The 18,291-nt window shown below is 48.1% G+C and overlaps 1 protein-coding gene across 1 annotated transcript in view; it reads right to left on the bottom strand.

Moving 5' to 3' along the window:
- ttc27 (tetratricopeptide repeat domain 27) overlaps window positions 1–17,599 on the bottom strand; it is a 215,152-nt gene extending 197,553 nt beyond the window's left edge. Inside the window, exon 1 of the mRNA XM_078229562.1 lies at window positions 17,358–17,599. Coding sequence (XP_078085688.1) covers window positions 17,358–17,502 — 145 coding nt within the window. The 5' untranslated portion in view covers window positions 17,503–17,599. The remainder of the gene's footprint in view (window positions 1–17,357) is intronic.
- Window positions 17,600–18,291: the final 692 nt, after the last annotated feature.

Here is an 18,291-nt window from a genome sequence, read left to right on the forward strand (position 1 = left end):
CGCATTCCAGGCCCCCACCACCCTCTGTGTAAAAAACGTCCCTCTGATATCCGAGTTATACTTTGCCCCTCTCAGCTTGAGCCCGTGACCCCTCGTGATCGTCACCTCCGACCTGGGAAAAAGCTTCCCACTGTTCACCCTATCTATACCCTTCATAATCTTGTACACCTCTATTAGATCTCCCCTCATTCTCCGTCTTTCCAAGGAGAACAACCCCAGTCTACCCAATCTCTCCTCATAGCTACGACCCTCCATACCAGGCAACATCCTGGTAAACCTTCTCTGCACTCTCTCTAACGCCTCCACGTCCTTCTGGTAGTGCGGCGACCAGAACTGGACGCAGTACTCCAAATGTGGCCTAACCAGCGTTCTATACAGCTGCATCATCAGACTCCAGCTTTTATACTCTATACCCCGTCCTATAAAGGCAAGCATACCATATGCCTTCTTCACCACCTTCTCCACCTGTGTTGCCACCTTCAAGGATTTGTGGACTTGCACACCTGGGTCCCTCTGTGTTTCTATACTCCTGATGACTCTGCCATTCATTGTATAACTCCGCCCTACATTATTTCTTCCAAAATGCATCACTTCGCATTTATCCGGATTAAACTCCATCTGCCACCTCTCCGCCCAATTTTCCAGCCTATCTATATCCTGCTGTATTGCCCGACAATGCTCTTCGCTATCCACAAGTCCAGCCATCTTCGTGTCATCCGCAAACTTGCTGATTACACCAGTTACACCTTCTTCCAAATCATTTATATATATCACAAATAGCAGAGGTCCCAGTACAGAGCCCTGCGGAACACCACTGGTCACAGACCTCCAGCCGGAAAAAGACCCTTCGACCACTACCCTCTGTATCCTATGGCCAAGCCAGTTCTCCACCCATCTAGCCACTTCTCCTTGTATCCCATGAGCCTTAACCTTCTTAACCAACCTGCCATGTGGGACTTTGTCAAATGCCTTACTGAAATCCATATAGACGACATCCACGGCCCTCCCTTCATCAACCGTTTTTGTCACTTCCTCAAAAAACTCCACCAAATTTGTAAGGCACGACCTCCCTCTTACAAAACCATGCTGTCTGTCACTAATGAGATTGTTCCGTTCTAAATGCACATACATCCTGTCTCTAAGAATCCTCTCCAACAACTTCCCTACCACAGACGTCAAGCTCACCGACCTATAATTTCCTGGGTTATCCCTGCTACCCTTCTTAAACAACGGGACCACATTCGCTATCCTCCAACCTCAGGGACCTCACCCGTGTCCAAAGAAGCGACAAAGATTTCCGTCAGAGGCCCAGCAATTTCATCTCTCGTCTCCCTGAGCAGTCGAGGATAGATGCCATCAGGCCCTGGGGCTTTGTCAGTTTTAATGTTCCCTAAAAAACCCAACACTTCCTCTCTTGTAATGGAGATTTTCTCTAACGGGTCAACACCTCCCTCCGAGACACTCCCGGTTAACACGCCCCTCTCCTTCATGAATACCGATGCAAAGTATTCATTTAGGATCTCCCCTATTCCCTTGGGTTCTAAGCATAATTCCCACAGGCAGCCCACCCACCCACTCCTCCATCCACCACCTGCCCCAGCTGTGACAAAGACCGTAGGTCACACATCAGGACCCTCAGTCAGCTGAGAACTCATTTTTAGTTTGGAAGTAAATCAATCTCAACTCCAAGGGACTGCTCAAGAAGAAGACATCATACCCTGAGTATTAGAGTATAAGATAAATATTGTAAATTGTTTTATCTTCCTGAGCTTGTACAGTAAAGCTTACTTTTGTTTGTTCAAAACACTAGGAACCTCGCGGCTTTATTCATTTAATAAATGTCCTAATCTCAAACTAGTGTCCACTTTTTAAAAAAGTTATTGGTCCCTAACTGGATCTCCCCCTACAACCCAAGGCCTGGCCAGAGATCATAGCAGCGATCATAGAATCCCTGCAGTGCAGAAGGCCATTCGGCCCATCGAGCCTGCACCAACAATAATCCCACCCAGGCCCTACCCCTGTAACCCCACGTATTTACCCTTCTAGTCCTCTTGACACTAAGCGGCAATTTAGCATGGCCAATCAACCTAACCAGCACGTCTTTCAGACTGTGGGAGGAAACCGGAGCACCCGGAGGAAACCCACGCAAACACGGGGAGAACGTGCAAACTCCACACAGACAGTGACCCAAGCCGGGAATCGAACCCGGGTCCCTGGCGCTGCGAGGCAGCAGTGCTAACCACTGTGCCACCGAGCCGCAACAATAACTGACTGCGTCAGTTTTATAAAATGACACTTCTCCTGTCACCACAGCTGAAATCAGCTAATTCAGTCCAGAGTGGGAGTCAATCTGGGCTCCTTCAGTTTTATATGACTATCTGAGCCCCAGACAGGAACCCTTGTTTTTTTTAAACAAATGGAATTTTGGTTTTCTATTGAGCCACAAGCTGCAATGAGAAACACTGAAGAATGTTAACAAAACCAGACATCCAGCCCCAGATGTAAAACATCAACATCATATAAAGTGCTCTAATTTACCCCATTAAATGGTGCCTCAACCTGTTCCAAAGTGTTTTTCCCAACAACAAACTACGCTTGAAGGCAAACATAGCAGCCAATTTACGCATAGCAAAGTCTCACAAACAGCAAATGAGGGACTAAGCAGATAATCCCCATGTGTTGGTAATGATTGCAATGTAGCACTCCGAGTCAGACTATCACAACCATGCAACCCACCTTCTCCCCCTACCCAAAACAAAAATAAGAGACTAAGATTGATTGGTGCTTCCCTCCAGCCCAGGTGGGGCAATGAGCAGATAAAGCAACTTCAAAGAAGAAACAGTTCTTATTGCAGCTAATTCTTATTTGCACCTGAGAATGGAACACCACACTGGCTTAAAATTCATAACAGAAAAACGCCATACCATAAAATGTGCTTAGTCTACCTTAAACCAACAATCATAGGCAAATAGGTATTTAAACCTCCAGCATGTCATTTCATTTGGAGGCTGTAATAATTTTTTACTCATACAAATATATTCCACTGCAGCGTGCAGTGATTTCAAACCTAATGTGATTGCACCTCAGAGTTAGTGATTAATCGAGAGTCTAATGGGACAAAAAGCAACATTGACATCCACCCACTGAGGGAGTCAAAGGTTCTATTTTTAATAAAGCGTATGTTGCTTTTGAAAAATCAAATGGTACTAATTAGGTTTTTTTTAAAAACATGCGATCACTGTGGGCTACTATTGACCAGAAGTTGAACTGGACCAGGCATATAAACACTGTGGTTAGAACAGCAAGTCAGGGGTTGGAAATTCTGGGGCAAATAACTCACTTCCTGACTCCCCAAAGCCTGCCCACCATCTACAAGGCACAAGTCAGGAATGTGATGGGACACTCTCCACTTGCCTGGATGGGTGCAGCTCCAACAACACTCAAATTCAACACCATTCAGGACAAAGCTACCCACTTGATTGGCACACCATCTACCACCTTAAACATGTTCTCCCTTCACCACGGGTGCACAGTGTGTACCATCTACAAGATGCACACCAGCAACTCACCAAGGTTCCTTCGACAGCATCTTCTAAACCCGTGACCTCTACCGCCTAGGATAAGGGCAGCAAGGGAACACCATTACCCGCAAGATTCCCTCCAAGTCACACCCCATCCTGACATGGAAATATATCGCTGTTGCTGCATTGTCGCTGCGTCCAAATTCTGGAACTCTCTTCCTAACACTGAGGGGTCTACCTGCATTACATGGACTGTGGTTCAACAAAGCAGCTCACTGCCACCTTCTCTAGGGCAATAAAGGGATAAGCAACAAATGTGTCAGCCTAGCCAGAGATGCTCAGTTTCCATGAACAAATATTAAAATGAAAGTCTTACCTAGACACCAAATGAATGGTTCATATTTTACATACACAAACACTACTGTTATAAATAATACTTTCTTTTTTAATTCATCTCTTTCTAACATTGTCAGGATCTCCACTTTCGAAGCGGAAGACCATGATGTGAATTGTCAGCACCAAGAATGTAAAGTTAAATCCTTCGTCACTATTTTAGTGACTATTTAAACCACCTCTCCTGCTCCCACTTATGTGCTCCTAAAATAGTGGGCAAATGAACTTCACAAAATCTTTTACATGAATCACAAAATGTTAGTATGCAGATAAAGCAAATAATTACGAAGGCAAATAGAACGCTAAGTTAAAGTGTATTTATTAGTCACAAGTAGGCTTACATTTACACTGTAATGAAGTTACTGTGAAAATCCCCTAGTCGCCTGTTCGGGTACACTGAGGGAAAATTTAGCATGGCCGATGTACCTAACCAGCATGTCTTTCATACTGTGGGTGGAAACCGGAGCACCCGGAGGAAACACATGCAGACAAGGGGAGAATATGCAAACTTCACACAGACAGGAATCAAACCCGGGTCCCTGGCGCTGTGAGACAGCAGCGCTAACCACTGCTTATTGCAAGGGGAATGGAATACAAAAGTAAGGGTGTTTTGCTACAGTTGTACAGGGTGTGGATGAGACCAGATCTGGAGCACCATGTACAGTTTTGGTCTCCTTATTTAAGGAAGGATATAAATGCATTAGAAGCAGTTCTGGGAATGTTCACCCAACTTACACCAGTGATGGGGGTTAGAGGGAGTGGTATTTTCATGAGGCAAGGTTGAGTTGCTCGGGCCTGTATCCATTGGAGTTTAGAAGAACGAGAAGTGAACTTAGTGAAATCCTGAGGGGAATTAACTGGGTGGATGCTGAAAGGATATTTTCCCTTGTGGGAGAGACTAGAACTAGGACATACATTTTAAAGTTAAAGGGGTCTTCCATTTAAAACAGAGATGAAGAGAATTTTTTTTCTCTCGGAGGTTTGTCTGTCTTTGGAACTTTCTTCCCCAAAAAGCAGCGGGAGCAGAATCGTTTAATATTTTAAGGCAGAGGTAGAGATTCTTGGCTAACAAGGGAGTCAAAGGTTATCAGAGGGAAGCAGGAATGCGGATCTGAGACCACAATCAGATCAGCCATGATCTTACTGAATGGCGGAGCAGAATTGAGAGGCCAAATGGGCGATTCCTGCTCCTGATTCTTATGTTGTAGGTGATAGAGGACATGCGTTAGGAAAGTGCTCTCAAAGAAACCATGGCAAATTGCTGAAGTGCACCTTATAGGTGGTACACATTGCTGCCACTGTTCCCTGATGGTGGGAAGAATGAAAGCTCAAGATGGGGTGCCAGTCAAGCAGGCTGCTTTGCCTCAGATGGTATCAAGCTTCTTTGAGTGTTGTTGGAGCTACGCACGCCCAAACTAGGGGACAGCCTGCCGGTGTGCATAGTAATAACATCATCCACTGGGATTTTAACTCTCAGGACTCCCAAGTGCAGAGCATATTTCATGGTGCATTAGTGAATCTTAGACCTGTCGGGTCTCCCTCGTTTCTAAAGAAGGTCACACTTTCTGATGGGAAGGTTAACATTACACTTTCTGTGTTGAATAGTAAAACCATAACCTCTGCTTAATTCACTTTAAACTCAATTACAATAGGTCACTTCATTCTTAAGCAAAAAAACCCACTATTTTCCACAGTTCAACCTTGGGAATTTAATAACCTACATTTTTTTTGTTAAAAATCTGATTGATAAGGTTGCTAAAACTGAATTCTGCTAGCGGAAAAAGCAATAGGCAAGCATTTCAGCTCATCCCACGGTTAAAATGTTAGACCTCATTTATAGCACATAGCTCCTTTGCAGTTATTGATGTGACAAGTCTACATTTATGGTCTGAGAAAGAAATACTAAAGTCTTCTTTCCTTCATTTATTACACTGTTACGTGGACAGCACGACAGTGCAAGGTCACTGCTGGTGAATGAAAATAGTATTTTCATTTAAGGGCTGTGGGTGCTCCCTAATCAAACCCTGCACAGCTGCACAGAATGAAGGACCCTCTATTTCACATCAAGAATCTCCTAGTCTCAACCTTACAAGAACGCACTATTGCTTCACCACAGGAGTGACTTTTGACCACTCACAGCAGGCAAACTATGGTCGAGTGAAGTTTTCCAATTTAGACTTTAGTCTGTGGATAATATTCATCTACAAGCATTGCTTAAGGACTGTCCAGAGACTACTCAAACATCTTTCACACACAATTCAGCGGAGAGAGAGCAAACGGTCATTGTTTAGGCGAGGTGCGGCCCTTCGTTTTAAAAAAAAGTACATGGCGTTTAATCCTCTTCTCCACTCATCTTAACATCCGAGCATCTGACAATTCAAAGTCAATTTCCAAATCGACTAAAGCGTTAAGACAATGTATCTACATCAAAGGAGAAGCTGACATGTTAAATCCAGAACAATAAATTCATCGCCCTCGAACAAGATTTCAGGTGAACCGGAAGCAGTGTGACATCGATGAAGTAGACATTCGCTGGCAAAACGAAACTGACGGAATTTTGAAAATAAAGTATCTACACATTTAAGAGGATCTGCATCAAATGGGAAACCTGCAAAACCATTCCTAATACAGACCACCTACCCAATCATGGACTCCATCCTATTTCAAAATGGAATTGGAACCCTGTTAAGACCATGGGCAGGATTTTCCGGCCAATCCTCGCCCTGAAACCGGACCTTTCCATGGTCTGCACCTCGCCCGCTACGATTCCAGTGGTGGGCACAATGGGAAAATTTGCCCCCATCAAGATTTTGTATGGCAGTATCAAATGGCAGAGGAATACAACTCTCTGCTGAATTCCACTGACTGTGATGAAAAATGAAACGGCTGTTCAGAGATTAATTGTCTCACTTATAACCCCACTATTAAGAACTATAATAATGAGCCTCTGAGGGGATGTGTCTGGGACGTCACTGTAAGTATTCCATCACCAATCGCACTGAAGACAGGAAATGCATTTTACAACCTGACTGATGCGTTAATCTGGCTTTCTACAATATAGTCCAAGCTGCTCTAATTTAATTGTGACTGAACACTGCATCATGACAAGATATTGCCTAATAGGGCTGGGATAAGAAAAAATAATTTTAATTTAATGTATTGTACAATTCTATGTACACTGTATATCCCAGTGATCTGTTGCATCTTCTGTAGATCATCTACTGTAAATAAACAGCCAGTAGTTTTAGGCATTACCAAATGGGACGGCATTTGACAATTTCGGTCTTCCAACAGACATAAGCCATTTTGAGAATCCTTTGCAAGTTTCAGTGCATCTCGATGGCTACACTGGTTAACCATTTAGTTCAATAAGGCAATGAGGTTTCAGCTTGTGAAGCACCTAAAGAAAGTAACGGGCAGCACGCACAAGTAAACCTTTTAAAAATGGGGGCAGTATGGCGGCACAGGGGGCAGCACAGTTGTTAGCACTGCTGCCTCACATCACCAGGGACCCAGGTTCAATTCCAGCCTTGGGTGACTGCCTGTGTGGAGTTTGTACGTTCTCCCCGTGTCTGCATGGGTTTCTTCCGGGTGCTCCGGTTTCCTCCCACACTCCAAAGATGTGCAGGTTAGGTGGATTGGCCATGACTAAATTGTCCCTTCGTGTCCCACTTACTTAATCTCCTGAAAGGAGATTCAGCAAAATGCCTCTTCACCTACTTGCTTCTGACAGCTACATCTCTCCCGAAAACAAATGATCTGGTTATGACTACATTGCAGTTTGTGAGACCTTCCTGTGTGCAAATTAGCTGCATTGTTCCATACATTACACTTAAACAAGTACCCAATTGGCTTTGAAGAGCTTTGGGCTGTCCTGAGGTTATGAAAGGTGTTACATAAATGCAAGACTCCAGTTTCTTTAACTGGCTAAGTTTATATTTTTAACAAATTCCATCTCATTTGTAACCAGCAATGAAATTGGGGGGAACTGAGCAGCTAGGTTTACATTACAAGCCGAGTTCATATCGTCACTACTCCATAACAAAGCCACAGGGGGCGATCGTATTAAAAATCTTCTAAGTGCCAAACGAAGGTGAAAACGGAAAAGAATCGCGCCCATTTTTTTAGCGAGAAAAAAATCAAATCTTATGCCACTTTGAGAAAAAAATGAGGCAAAGTGTGATTCACACCAGTAGGGGGAGGGAATGGGGTCTGTTCATGCCAGGAAACCAGCTGATGACTGCTAAAGGGTGCCATTGTGCATGTGCATGATCTCCCAGTGCACTGTGTAATGTGTACAAAGTGATCTCGCCGGTGAGAACCTCCACCAGCGAGGCCGTTAAGATAAGTGAGCTCAAATGATTACATCCCAGGCTCACTTATAACATTTAAATCAAGATTTAAATATTTTAAATCAGCTGATTACGCCAGCAATTCAGGGGCAGTAAGATCGCGAGAGGCGAGAAACCTGACACGAACCCTGTTTTTCGCCTCTCTCACGATCTTACCGACTCTCCACACCGATCAACCTTTGACAAAATGAAGAACACGTAATTTACAGATTAAAAAAAAGAGACAGCAGCCCTCATTATAGGAAAAATGCAAAATGTAGATAACCTGAGAAAAGGAGGGCAGAAACCGTGATAATTATAGTGCTAAAATAACAGCAAATTACTGCAAAAGCTGGAGATCTGAAATAAAAACAGGAAGTGCCGGAAAACCTCAGCAGGTCTGGCAGCATCTATGGAGAGAGAAAAAGTTTATGTTTCAAGTCCGATGATAAATGCTGCCAGACCGGCTGAGGTTTCCAGCACTTGCTGTGTTTATTTCATGATAACAGTGCTGACCTGTAATCATGCTTTTCCAACTGTAATATACCCCTGTGCATTTCAAGGATGTACTGGCAAATCAATTGTGAGTGCTTATTTGCAAGGTGTGTGAAGCAATGGTTTCTGACAGCCATATAGCTGGTTTCTCTCTCCCCCCCACAACCACCCACCGCCCCTGCCTCTTTGTATAATTTCTATTTGCAAATAATGTCCATCAGGTTCTCCAGCGGCAGTCAAAGATATGTTTAAAACTGTTCACGCAGCCCGGCTGTCCACAGGGAAACTGCGGAACCCCAGTCAGAGCAGCGGTACACAGCGAGGTTGCTGCACTCTTGTGATTTTTACTCTCATAATGGATGAACTTCCTCTGCACGTCAATAGGCAAGCTATATAAATAACCGTTACACTTATATTACAAAGTGTGCAGTTCAGCCAAGTCACCATCACTCTTGACTGAGCTGTTAAACGTAGGGTCTGTGAGACACTGCGCAGCGGCTGGATATTAACACTGAGCTGTGGTGGCAATGAAAGAGCAAGTTTACTTTTGGATTGGCCAGCATTGACAAATGGTGGAATATTCCTCAGGAATTACTGTGCCAGTTTCACTTGGAAGTTAATTAATTTTATACTCGCTCCCTGTAAGGGCTCCATCCCATTCTCCACCTCCGTCACGCCATGTCCGAAAAAGGTACTTCTGACATTTCTGCCTTTTTCGTTAACTTGAGATATTGAAGAGTTAATATCCACTGTAGAGGGCAAGGTGAACTATTGGGCTTGCAAGAACGGCAGAGCATGGGAGCAAACTGACAAAACAAGATAACCACAGGCTCCAGCTTGCTGGGCACGCTGGGGTGCGAGTTTAGCCAAGTACGTGACAATGTTCTCTTTTGCGCTGACAGATAGCATATCTTAAAGACATTATGCTTATGTTCTGATGGTTGGGGGTTGTTACTAGTAAATGCGTATTTGAATAGAATGTTCTTTCTTATGCAGCAATTCCTGTAACTACTCGTTTTTGATTGAATCGGGTGGTGTGTGCATAAGTCTCGTTTGAAATCACATCTACCTGATGCAATAGTGAAACTGTATAAAAGGGGTCAGCCTTGTTACTCTGCGCGCTTTTTGCTAACTGACTTCCAGCACTGAGTGGAATTTAAGTAGCGAAGGTTAGCCAGCCTACATGTGTAGGACAAATAAAGAACTTTGATTCTGACAACGGTTGGTGTTTGCCTTTGTATCAAGGACGGAAGAGTCTCGTGAAAAACGAACATAACAAACTGAGGTTTACCCCCACTCTGGGCCATTTCCCACACCTATGCCCTCACCCCTTCCCTTCCCTCCCAGAACCATAATAGGGTCCCCCTTGTCCTCACTTTCCAACCCACCAGCCTTTGCATTAAAAGGATCACCGTCCACCATTTCCCTCAACTCCAGCATGGTGCCGCCACTAAATGCATCTTCCCCTCACCCCCCACCCTTCCCCCCCAACCCCATCAGCATTCTGCAGGGACCACTCCCTCTGTAACACCCTAGTCCACTCCTCCATCGCCTCCAACTCCCCATCCCCTTCCCACAGTGTAATCGCAGAAGGTGTAACACCTGCCCCTTTACTTCCTTTCTCCTCACCATTCAACGCCCCAAACACTCCTTTCAGGCTAAGCAGCATTTCACTTGTACTTCCTTCAATTTGGTCTATTGTATTCACTGCTCCCAATGCGGTCTCCTCTACACTGGGGGGACTAAACGTAGACTGGGAGACCGCTTTGTGGAGCACCTTCACTCACTTTTCAAGCATGACCCTAACCTTCCTGTTGCATGCCATTTTAATTCAGCATCTTGCTCTCTTGCACACATGTCTGTCCCTGGCCTGCTGCAGTGCTCCGAAAGCTAGTGGCTTTTGCTACCAAATAAACCTGTTGGACTTTAACCTGGTGTTGTGAGACTTCTTACTGTGCTGCAATGCTCCAGTGAAGCCCGATGCAAGCTGGAGGAGCAGCAGCTCATCTTCTAATTGAGTCCAGAGGGCTGCAACATACTCAATGTTAAGTTCAACAACTTTAGATTATGACCTTTCTCCTCCATATTAACCCTTTTTTTTCAAAACATCCCGTACATGTATTACCTCAATGCATAACAGGGTTTGAGTTATAAGGAGAGGTTGGATAGACTGGGACTTTTTTCCCCTGGAGTGTAGGAGGCTTAGGGGTGATCTTATAGAGGTCTATAAAATAATGAGGGGTACAGATCAACGAGATAGTCAACATCTTTTCCCAAAGGTAGAGGTGTCTAAAACTAGAGGGTATAGGTTTAAGGTGAGAGGGGAGAGATACAAAAGAGTCTAGAGGGGCAATTTTTTTTCATACAGAGGTTGGTGTGTGTCTGGAACAAGTTGCCCGAGGTAGTAGCAGAGGCGGGTACAATTTTGTCTTTTAAAAAGCATTTAGACAATTACATGGGTAAGATGGGTATAGAGGGATATGGGCCAAATGCGGGCAATTGGGACTAGCTTAGTGGTTAAAAAAAAAGGGCGGCATGGACAAGTTGGGCCGAAGGGCCTGTTTCCATGCTGTAAACCTCGATGACCAGGTCATCTGGCTTTTGTTCTTAAAGTTGCGACATCTTTGTTGCAATCTCTCACAGCTACACTTTAAAATCTAACATATTCTCCCTTTCTTTAGTTCTGACGAAGAGACAAAAGGACTCTGCTTAATTCTGCTTTCTCTTCTTACAGACGCTGTCAGATCCACTAAGTTTTTCCAGCATCCTCTGGTTCTCTGCAAGAGCCGGTCCCACTCCCCCGTCCTATCCCCATAACCCTGGAAATTTTCCCTCAATTCCAGATATGAACAAAATAAAATGTTTTCTCATGGTTTTTCTGTCAATCACCTTTAAACCTGAGACCTTTGGTCTCTATCCACTCTGTCTGGGTCCCCAATGAGTTTAAATTTAAAATCTTCTCTGAATCTTGTCTTCTCCAAGAACAACTCCAGCTTTTCCAGTCTATCCCAGTGCCTCGACCCTGAGACCTTTCTCGCAAATTCTTACAGCACGTCCTCCAAAGCCTTCACTTGCTTCACAAAAGGCAGGGTCCAGAACCGAAGCCCACACTACAGCTGAGGCTGTACCAGAGTTTTATAAAGGTTCACCAGAATGTCTTTGCTTTTGTACTCTACGCCTCAACTGATAAACCCCAGAGTCTTCATGCCTTATTAACTACCTTCGCAACCTAACCTGCCACCTTTAATCATTTTCACACAGATATTCCCAGGTTTTTCTATTCCAACAACCCTTTTAAAATTGCGTCCTTGATTTTCTCTCCTGCCAAATTGTATCACTTCAAACCCGCTGTGTAAAACTTCATCAACCACATGACTGCCAATTTCGCCAGCATGTTTATGACCTCATGAAGTCTACACCCTCCTCCTCACAGTTCACAAATCACACCCTGGACACTCCAGTTTAAGCCATTAATAGGTTTAGTGCGGCACGGCGGCACAGTGGTTAGCACTGTTGCCTCACAGCGCCAGGGATCTGGGTTCAGTTCCCAGCTTGGGTCACTGCGCGGAGTTTGCACGTTCTCCCCGTGACTGTGTGGGTTTCCTTCGGTTTCCTCCCACAGTCCAAAAGACGTGCTGTTAGGTGCTTGGCCATGCTAAATTCTCCCTCAGTGCACCCGAACAGGTGCCGGAGTGCGGCGGCTAGGGGATTTTCACAGTAACTTCATTGCCTATTTGTGACTAATAAATAAACTAAACTTTAAAACTTTAATATGTTAACAAAAGCACTGGTGGAAGATGGCAAAAAGGATCTGATATCAGATATGAAGAGCAGGAAAGGGAGGGGTGGCTGGTGTTAGGGGTAAGGATGAGGCGGTAAAAGGTCGGAGTGGCAGATCAAGGGGAGGGGTCGAGGTTGAAGAAGAGGGTATCAAGGTCGGCAGAAGGGAGTGGAGGTTGAGGGAGGGGGTCAAGATCAGGAGAAGGGGTTGAGGTCAGGGGAAGGGGTTTGAGGTCAGGGAGGGCGTTGAGGTGGGGACAGGGTCAAGATCGGGGGAATGGATTGGAGGTCAGGGGGAGAGGTCAAGGTTAGGTGAAGGGGATCAAGGTTGGGAGAGGTGTTGATGGTGGGGGTCGAGGTCAGGGAAGGGGTCAAGTTTGGGAGAAGGGAGTCAAGGTCAGGATGTTGAGGGAAGGGGTATAGTCAAGGTAGGGGTCTAGGTTGGGGGGGAGTTTCCGGGGCCAAGGGAGGGGATTGAGTTCAGGAAGAGGTGGTCAGGGTCGGGGGAAGGAGGTTGTTGGGGGAAGTAGTCGTGGTTATTTATCAAAATTCACTGGACTCTGGGATAGTCATGATGTGGAGATGCCGGCGTTGGACTGGGGTAAACACAGTAAGAAGTTTAACAACACCAGGTTAAAGTCCAACAGGTTTATTTGGTAGCAAAAACTCTGGGATAGTGCCAGCTGATTGGAAAACGGCTACTGTTACGCCGCTGTTTAAAAAAGGAAGTAGACAAAAGGCGCTGTAACTACAGGCCGGTTAGCTTAACGTCTGTAGTTGGGAAAATGCTGGAATCCATCATTAAAGAAGAAATAACAGGCCATCTGGATAAGAATGGTTCGATCAAGCAGACGCAGCATGGATTCATGAGAGGAAAGTCGTGTTTGACGAACTTACTGGATTTTTATGAAGATGTGACTAGTGCGGTTGACGGAGGGGAACCGGTAGATATGATGTTTTTGGATTTCCAAAAGGCATTCGATAAGCCTCACAAAAGGTTGCTGCAGAAGATTGAAGCACACGGAGTTGGGGGTAGGGTGTTAGTGTGGATTGGGGATTAGCTATCCAACAGGAAGCAGAGAGTTGGAATAAATGGGTGCTTTTCTGGTTGGCAGATGGTGACTAGTGGCGTGCCGCAGGGATCGGTTCTGGGGCCTCAACTGTTTACTATTGACATAGATGATCTGGAGGAGGGGACTGAGTGTAGGGTAACAAAGTTTGCTGACGACACGAAGATAAGCGGGAAAGTGAATTGCGTGGAGGAAGCGGAAGGTCTGCAGAGATTTGAATAGGCTGAGTGAGTGGGCGAGGATCTGGCAGATGGAGTATAACGTTGGCAAATGTGAGGTTATTCACTTTGGAAGAAATAATAGCAAATTGGATTATTATTTAAATGGAAAAAAATTACAACATGCTACTGTGCAAAGGGACCTGGGGGTCCTTGTGCATGAGTCGCAAAAACTCAGTCTGCAGGTGCAACAGGTGATCAAAAAGGCAAATGGGATGTTGGCCTATATCACAAAGGGGATAGAATATAAAAGCAGAGAAGTCTTGCTGCATCTGTACAAGGCATTGGTGAGGCCGCAGCTGGAATACTGTGTGCAGTTTTGGTCCCCTTACTTGCGAAAGGATATATTGGCCTTGGAGGGAGTGCAGAGAAGGTTCACCAGGTTGACACCGGAGATGAGGATTATGAGGAGAGATTGAGCAGATTAGGATTATACTCGTTGGAGTCTAGAGGGCTGAGGGGTGATCTTATAGAGGCATATAAGATAATGAAGGGGCTGGATAGGGTAGAGGTGGAGAGATTCTTTCCACTTAGAAAGGAAACCAGAACTAGAGGGCACGGCCTCAAAATAAAGGGGGGTCAGTTTAGGACAGAGTTGAGGAGGAATTCCAGAGATTCACCACCCTCAGAGGGTGGTGAATCTCTGGAATTCTCTGCCCACTGAAGTGGTGGAGGCTACCTCGTTGAATATGTTTAAGTCATGGATAGATGGACTTCTGATCGGTAAGGGAATTAGGGGTTATAGGGAGCAGACGGGTAAGTGGAACTGATTCACTTCAGAACAGCCATGATCTTATTGAATGGCGGGGCAGGCTCGAGGAGCAAGCTGGCTTACTCCTGCTCCTATTTCTTATGTTCTTATGTCAGGGGGAGGCGTTCCAGGAGAGAGGATGGGGTTGAGTCCGGGGTGTGGGTTGAGATCAGGGGGCAGATTGAGGTCAGTTGCTGGGGTCAAGGTCTGGGGCGGGGAGTGGGTCAAGGTCTGGGGTGTGGATCGAGGTCGGGGAACGGGGCCGATTCTGGGGGGTTGAGGTCGTCAAGGGGATTGAAGTTGGGCAGAGGGAGTCGAGGGGACGGTTTCAAGGTTGAAGGAGGGGGGATTGAGGATGGTGTTGGGGAGGAGGAAGGGGTTGGGGGGAGGAGGAAGGGGTTGGGGGGAGGAGGAAGGGGTTGGGGGGAGGAGGAAGGGGTTGGGGGGAGGAGGAAGGGGTTGGGGGGAGGAGGAAGGGGTTGGGGGGAGGAGGAAGGGGTTGGGGGGAGGAGGAAGGGGTTGGGGGGAGGAGGAAGGGGTTGGGGGGAGGAGGAAGGGGTTGGGGGGAGGAGGAAGGGGTTCAGGGGACGAGGTCGGGGTGACGGGGCCGGGGGGAGGATTGAGGTCAATGATGGGGTTTGAGGTCAGGGACGGGTTGGGGGTCAGGGGACACGGTCGAGGTCTGGACTTGAGGAAGGGGCTGATCGGAGATGGGAGGTTGGGGTTAGGGATTGGGATCAAGCAGGGATTTGGATCCGGGATGGGGGGGGAAATCAGGGATGGGGGGGAAATCAGGGATGGGGGGGAAATCAGGGATGGGGGGGGGAAATCAGGGATGGGGGGGGGAAATCAGGGATGGGGGGGGGAAATCAGGGATGGGGGGGGGGGAAATCAGGGATGGGGGGGGGAAATCAGGGATGGGGGGGGGAAATCAGGGATGGGGGGGGGAAATCAGGGATGGGGGGGGGAAATCAGGGATGGGGGGGGGAAATCAGGGATGGGGGGGGAAATCAGGGATGGGGGGGAAATCAGGGATGGGGGGGGGAAATCAGGGATGGGGGGGGAAATCAGGGATGGGGGGGGGAAATCAGGGATGGGGGGGGGAAATCAGGGATGGGGGGGGGAAATCAGGGATGGGGGGGGGAAATCAGGGATGGGGGGGGAAATCAGGGATGGGGGGGGGAAATCAGGGATGGGGGGGGGGAAATCAGGGATGGGGGGGGGAAATCAGGGATGGGGGGGGGAAATCAGGGATGGGGGGGGAAATCAGGGATGGGGGGGAAATCAGGGATGGGGGGGGAAATCAGGGATGGGGGGGGAAATCAGGGATGGGGTGGGAAATCAGGGATAGGGGGGGAAATCAGGGATGGGGGGAAATCAGGGATGGGGGGAAATCAGGGATGGGGGGGAAATCAGGGATGGGGGGAAATCAGGGATGGGGGGGAAATCAGGGATGGGGGGGGGAAAATCAGGGATGGGGGGGAAATCAGGGATGGGGGGAAATCAGGGATGGGGGGAAATCAGGGATGGGGGGGGAAATCAGGGATGGGGGGGAAATCAAGGATATGGGGGGGAAATCAAGGATGGGGGGGGGAAATCAGGGATGGGGGGGAAATCAGGGATGGGGGGGAAATCAGGGATGGGGGGGGGAAATCAGGGATGGGGGGGAAATCAGGGATGGGGGGGGAAATCAGGGATGGGGGGGGAAATCAGGGATGGGGGGGGAAATCAGGGATGGGGGGGGAAATCAGGGATGGGGGGGGAAATCAGGGATGGGGGGGGAAATCAGGGATGGGGGGGGAAATCAGGGATGGGGGGGGGAAATCAGGGATGGGGGGGGGAAATCAGGGATGGGGGGAAATCAGGGATGGGGGGGAAAATCAGGGATGGGGGGGAAATCAGGGATGGGGGGAAATCAGGGATGGGGGGAAATCAGGGATGGGGGGAAATCAGGGATGGGGGGGAAATCAGGGATGGGGGGGAAATCAGGGATGGGGGGGGAAATCAGGGATGGGGGGGAAATCAGGGATGGGGGGAAAATCAGGGATGGGGGGGAAATCAGGGATGGGGGGGAAATCAGGGATGGGGGGAAATCAGGGATGGGGGAAATCAGGGATGGGGGGGAATCAGGGATGGGGGGGGAATCAGGGATGGGGGGGGAATCAGGGATGGGGGGGGAATCAGGGATGGGGGGAAATCAGGGATGGGGGGGGAAATCAGGGATGGGGGGGGAAATCAGGGATGGGGGGGGAAATCAGGGATGGGGGGGAAATCAGGGATGGGGGGAAATCAGGGATGGGGGGAAATCAGGGATGGGGGAAATCAGGGATGGGGGGGAAATCAGGGATGGGGGGGAAATCAGGGATGGGGGGAAATCAGGGATGGGGGGAAATCAGGGATGGGGGGGGAAATTAGGGATGGGGGGGGAGAATCAGGGATGAGGGGGAGAATCAGGGATGGGGGGGAGAATCAGGGATGGGGGGGGAGAATCAGGGATGGGGGGGGAATCAGGGATGGGGGGGGAATCAGGGATGAGGGGGGAGAATCAGGGATGGGGGGAGAATCAGGGATGGGGGGGGAGAATCAGGGATGGGGGGGCAATCAGGGATGGGGGGGGAATCAGAGATTGGGGGGGGCATTGTGGAGATGGGGGTTCCAGGGATGGGGATTAGGGATCAGGAATGGCGGATATGGGGGTTTGAGGAGGTTTCGGGATTGGGGTGGGGGAGCAGGGATATGGATATGGGGGTTCGGGGGGATTTGGGGGGCTCGGGCCCGGCCTCCTCCCCGGTATTTACCTCCTTCTCCGGCCGCCTCCTGCTCCCGGATCCCGGCTCCGGCCCCGCTCCCGACTCCCCGCAGCAGCGACAGCTCCAGCGCCGCCGTGGCCGCCGCCATGCTGTCCCGGTCCCGGTGCGGGAGGCTGTCAGGCCCGGAGTCCATGTGCCGCCGCCACCGCCAGAGCCGCCATGACAGAGAGAGAGAGAGAGAGCAAACTGGGTAAAGAGAGAGAGAGAGGGAGTGTGTGAAAGGAGAGAGAAAGAGTGTGTGAAAGAAGGGAGGGGGAGAGAGAGAGGGGGAGTGTGAAAGAAGGGAGAGAGAGAGAGAGTGTGTGAAAGGAGAGAGAAAGATTCAGGGAGAGAGTGAAAGTTTAAGATTGAGAAAAGAAGGGAGAGAGTGTGAGTTTAAATTTATTTATTAGTGTCACAAGTTGGCTTACATTAACACTGCAGTGAAGTTACTGTGAAAAATCCCCCAGTCGCCACACTTCGGCGCCTGTTCGGGTACACTGAGGGAGAATTTAGCACGGCCAATGCACCCTAACCAGCACGTCTTTCGGACTGTGGGAGGAAACCGGAGCACCCAGAGGAAACCCACGCAGACACGGGGAGAATGTACAGACTCCGCACAGACAGTGACCCAAGCCGGGATTCGAACCTGGGTCCCTGGCGCTGTGAGGCTGCAGTGCTAACCGCTGTGCTGGCCAGGAGTGTGTGTGAGAGGGGTGTTTGGGAGAGATGTTTCATTGGATCAGGGTCTAGACAAGGCTTTTGGAGACTGTCTATTCTCCCAAAGTATGCTGATTGAGTCTAGTTTGTCAAACCATTGGTCTTTATTTGCAACAAGTACTTATACTTTTTGGACCTCTACACGAGGTTGGCACTTTTCCTTCATATCTTTATTACTTCTTTGTCATGTCACCTGACATCATTACAAAATTAGCATCATGTA

This window comes from Mustelus asterias, chromosome 15, assembly GCF_964213995.1.
Source record: "Mustelus asterias chromosome 15, sMusAst1.hap1.1, whole genome shotgun sequence".
NCBI lineage: Eukaryota > Metazoa > Chordata > Chondrichthyes > Carcharhiniformes > Triakidae > Mustelus > Mustelus asterias.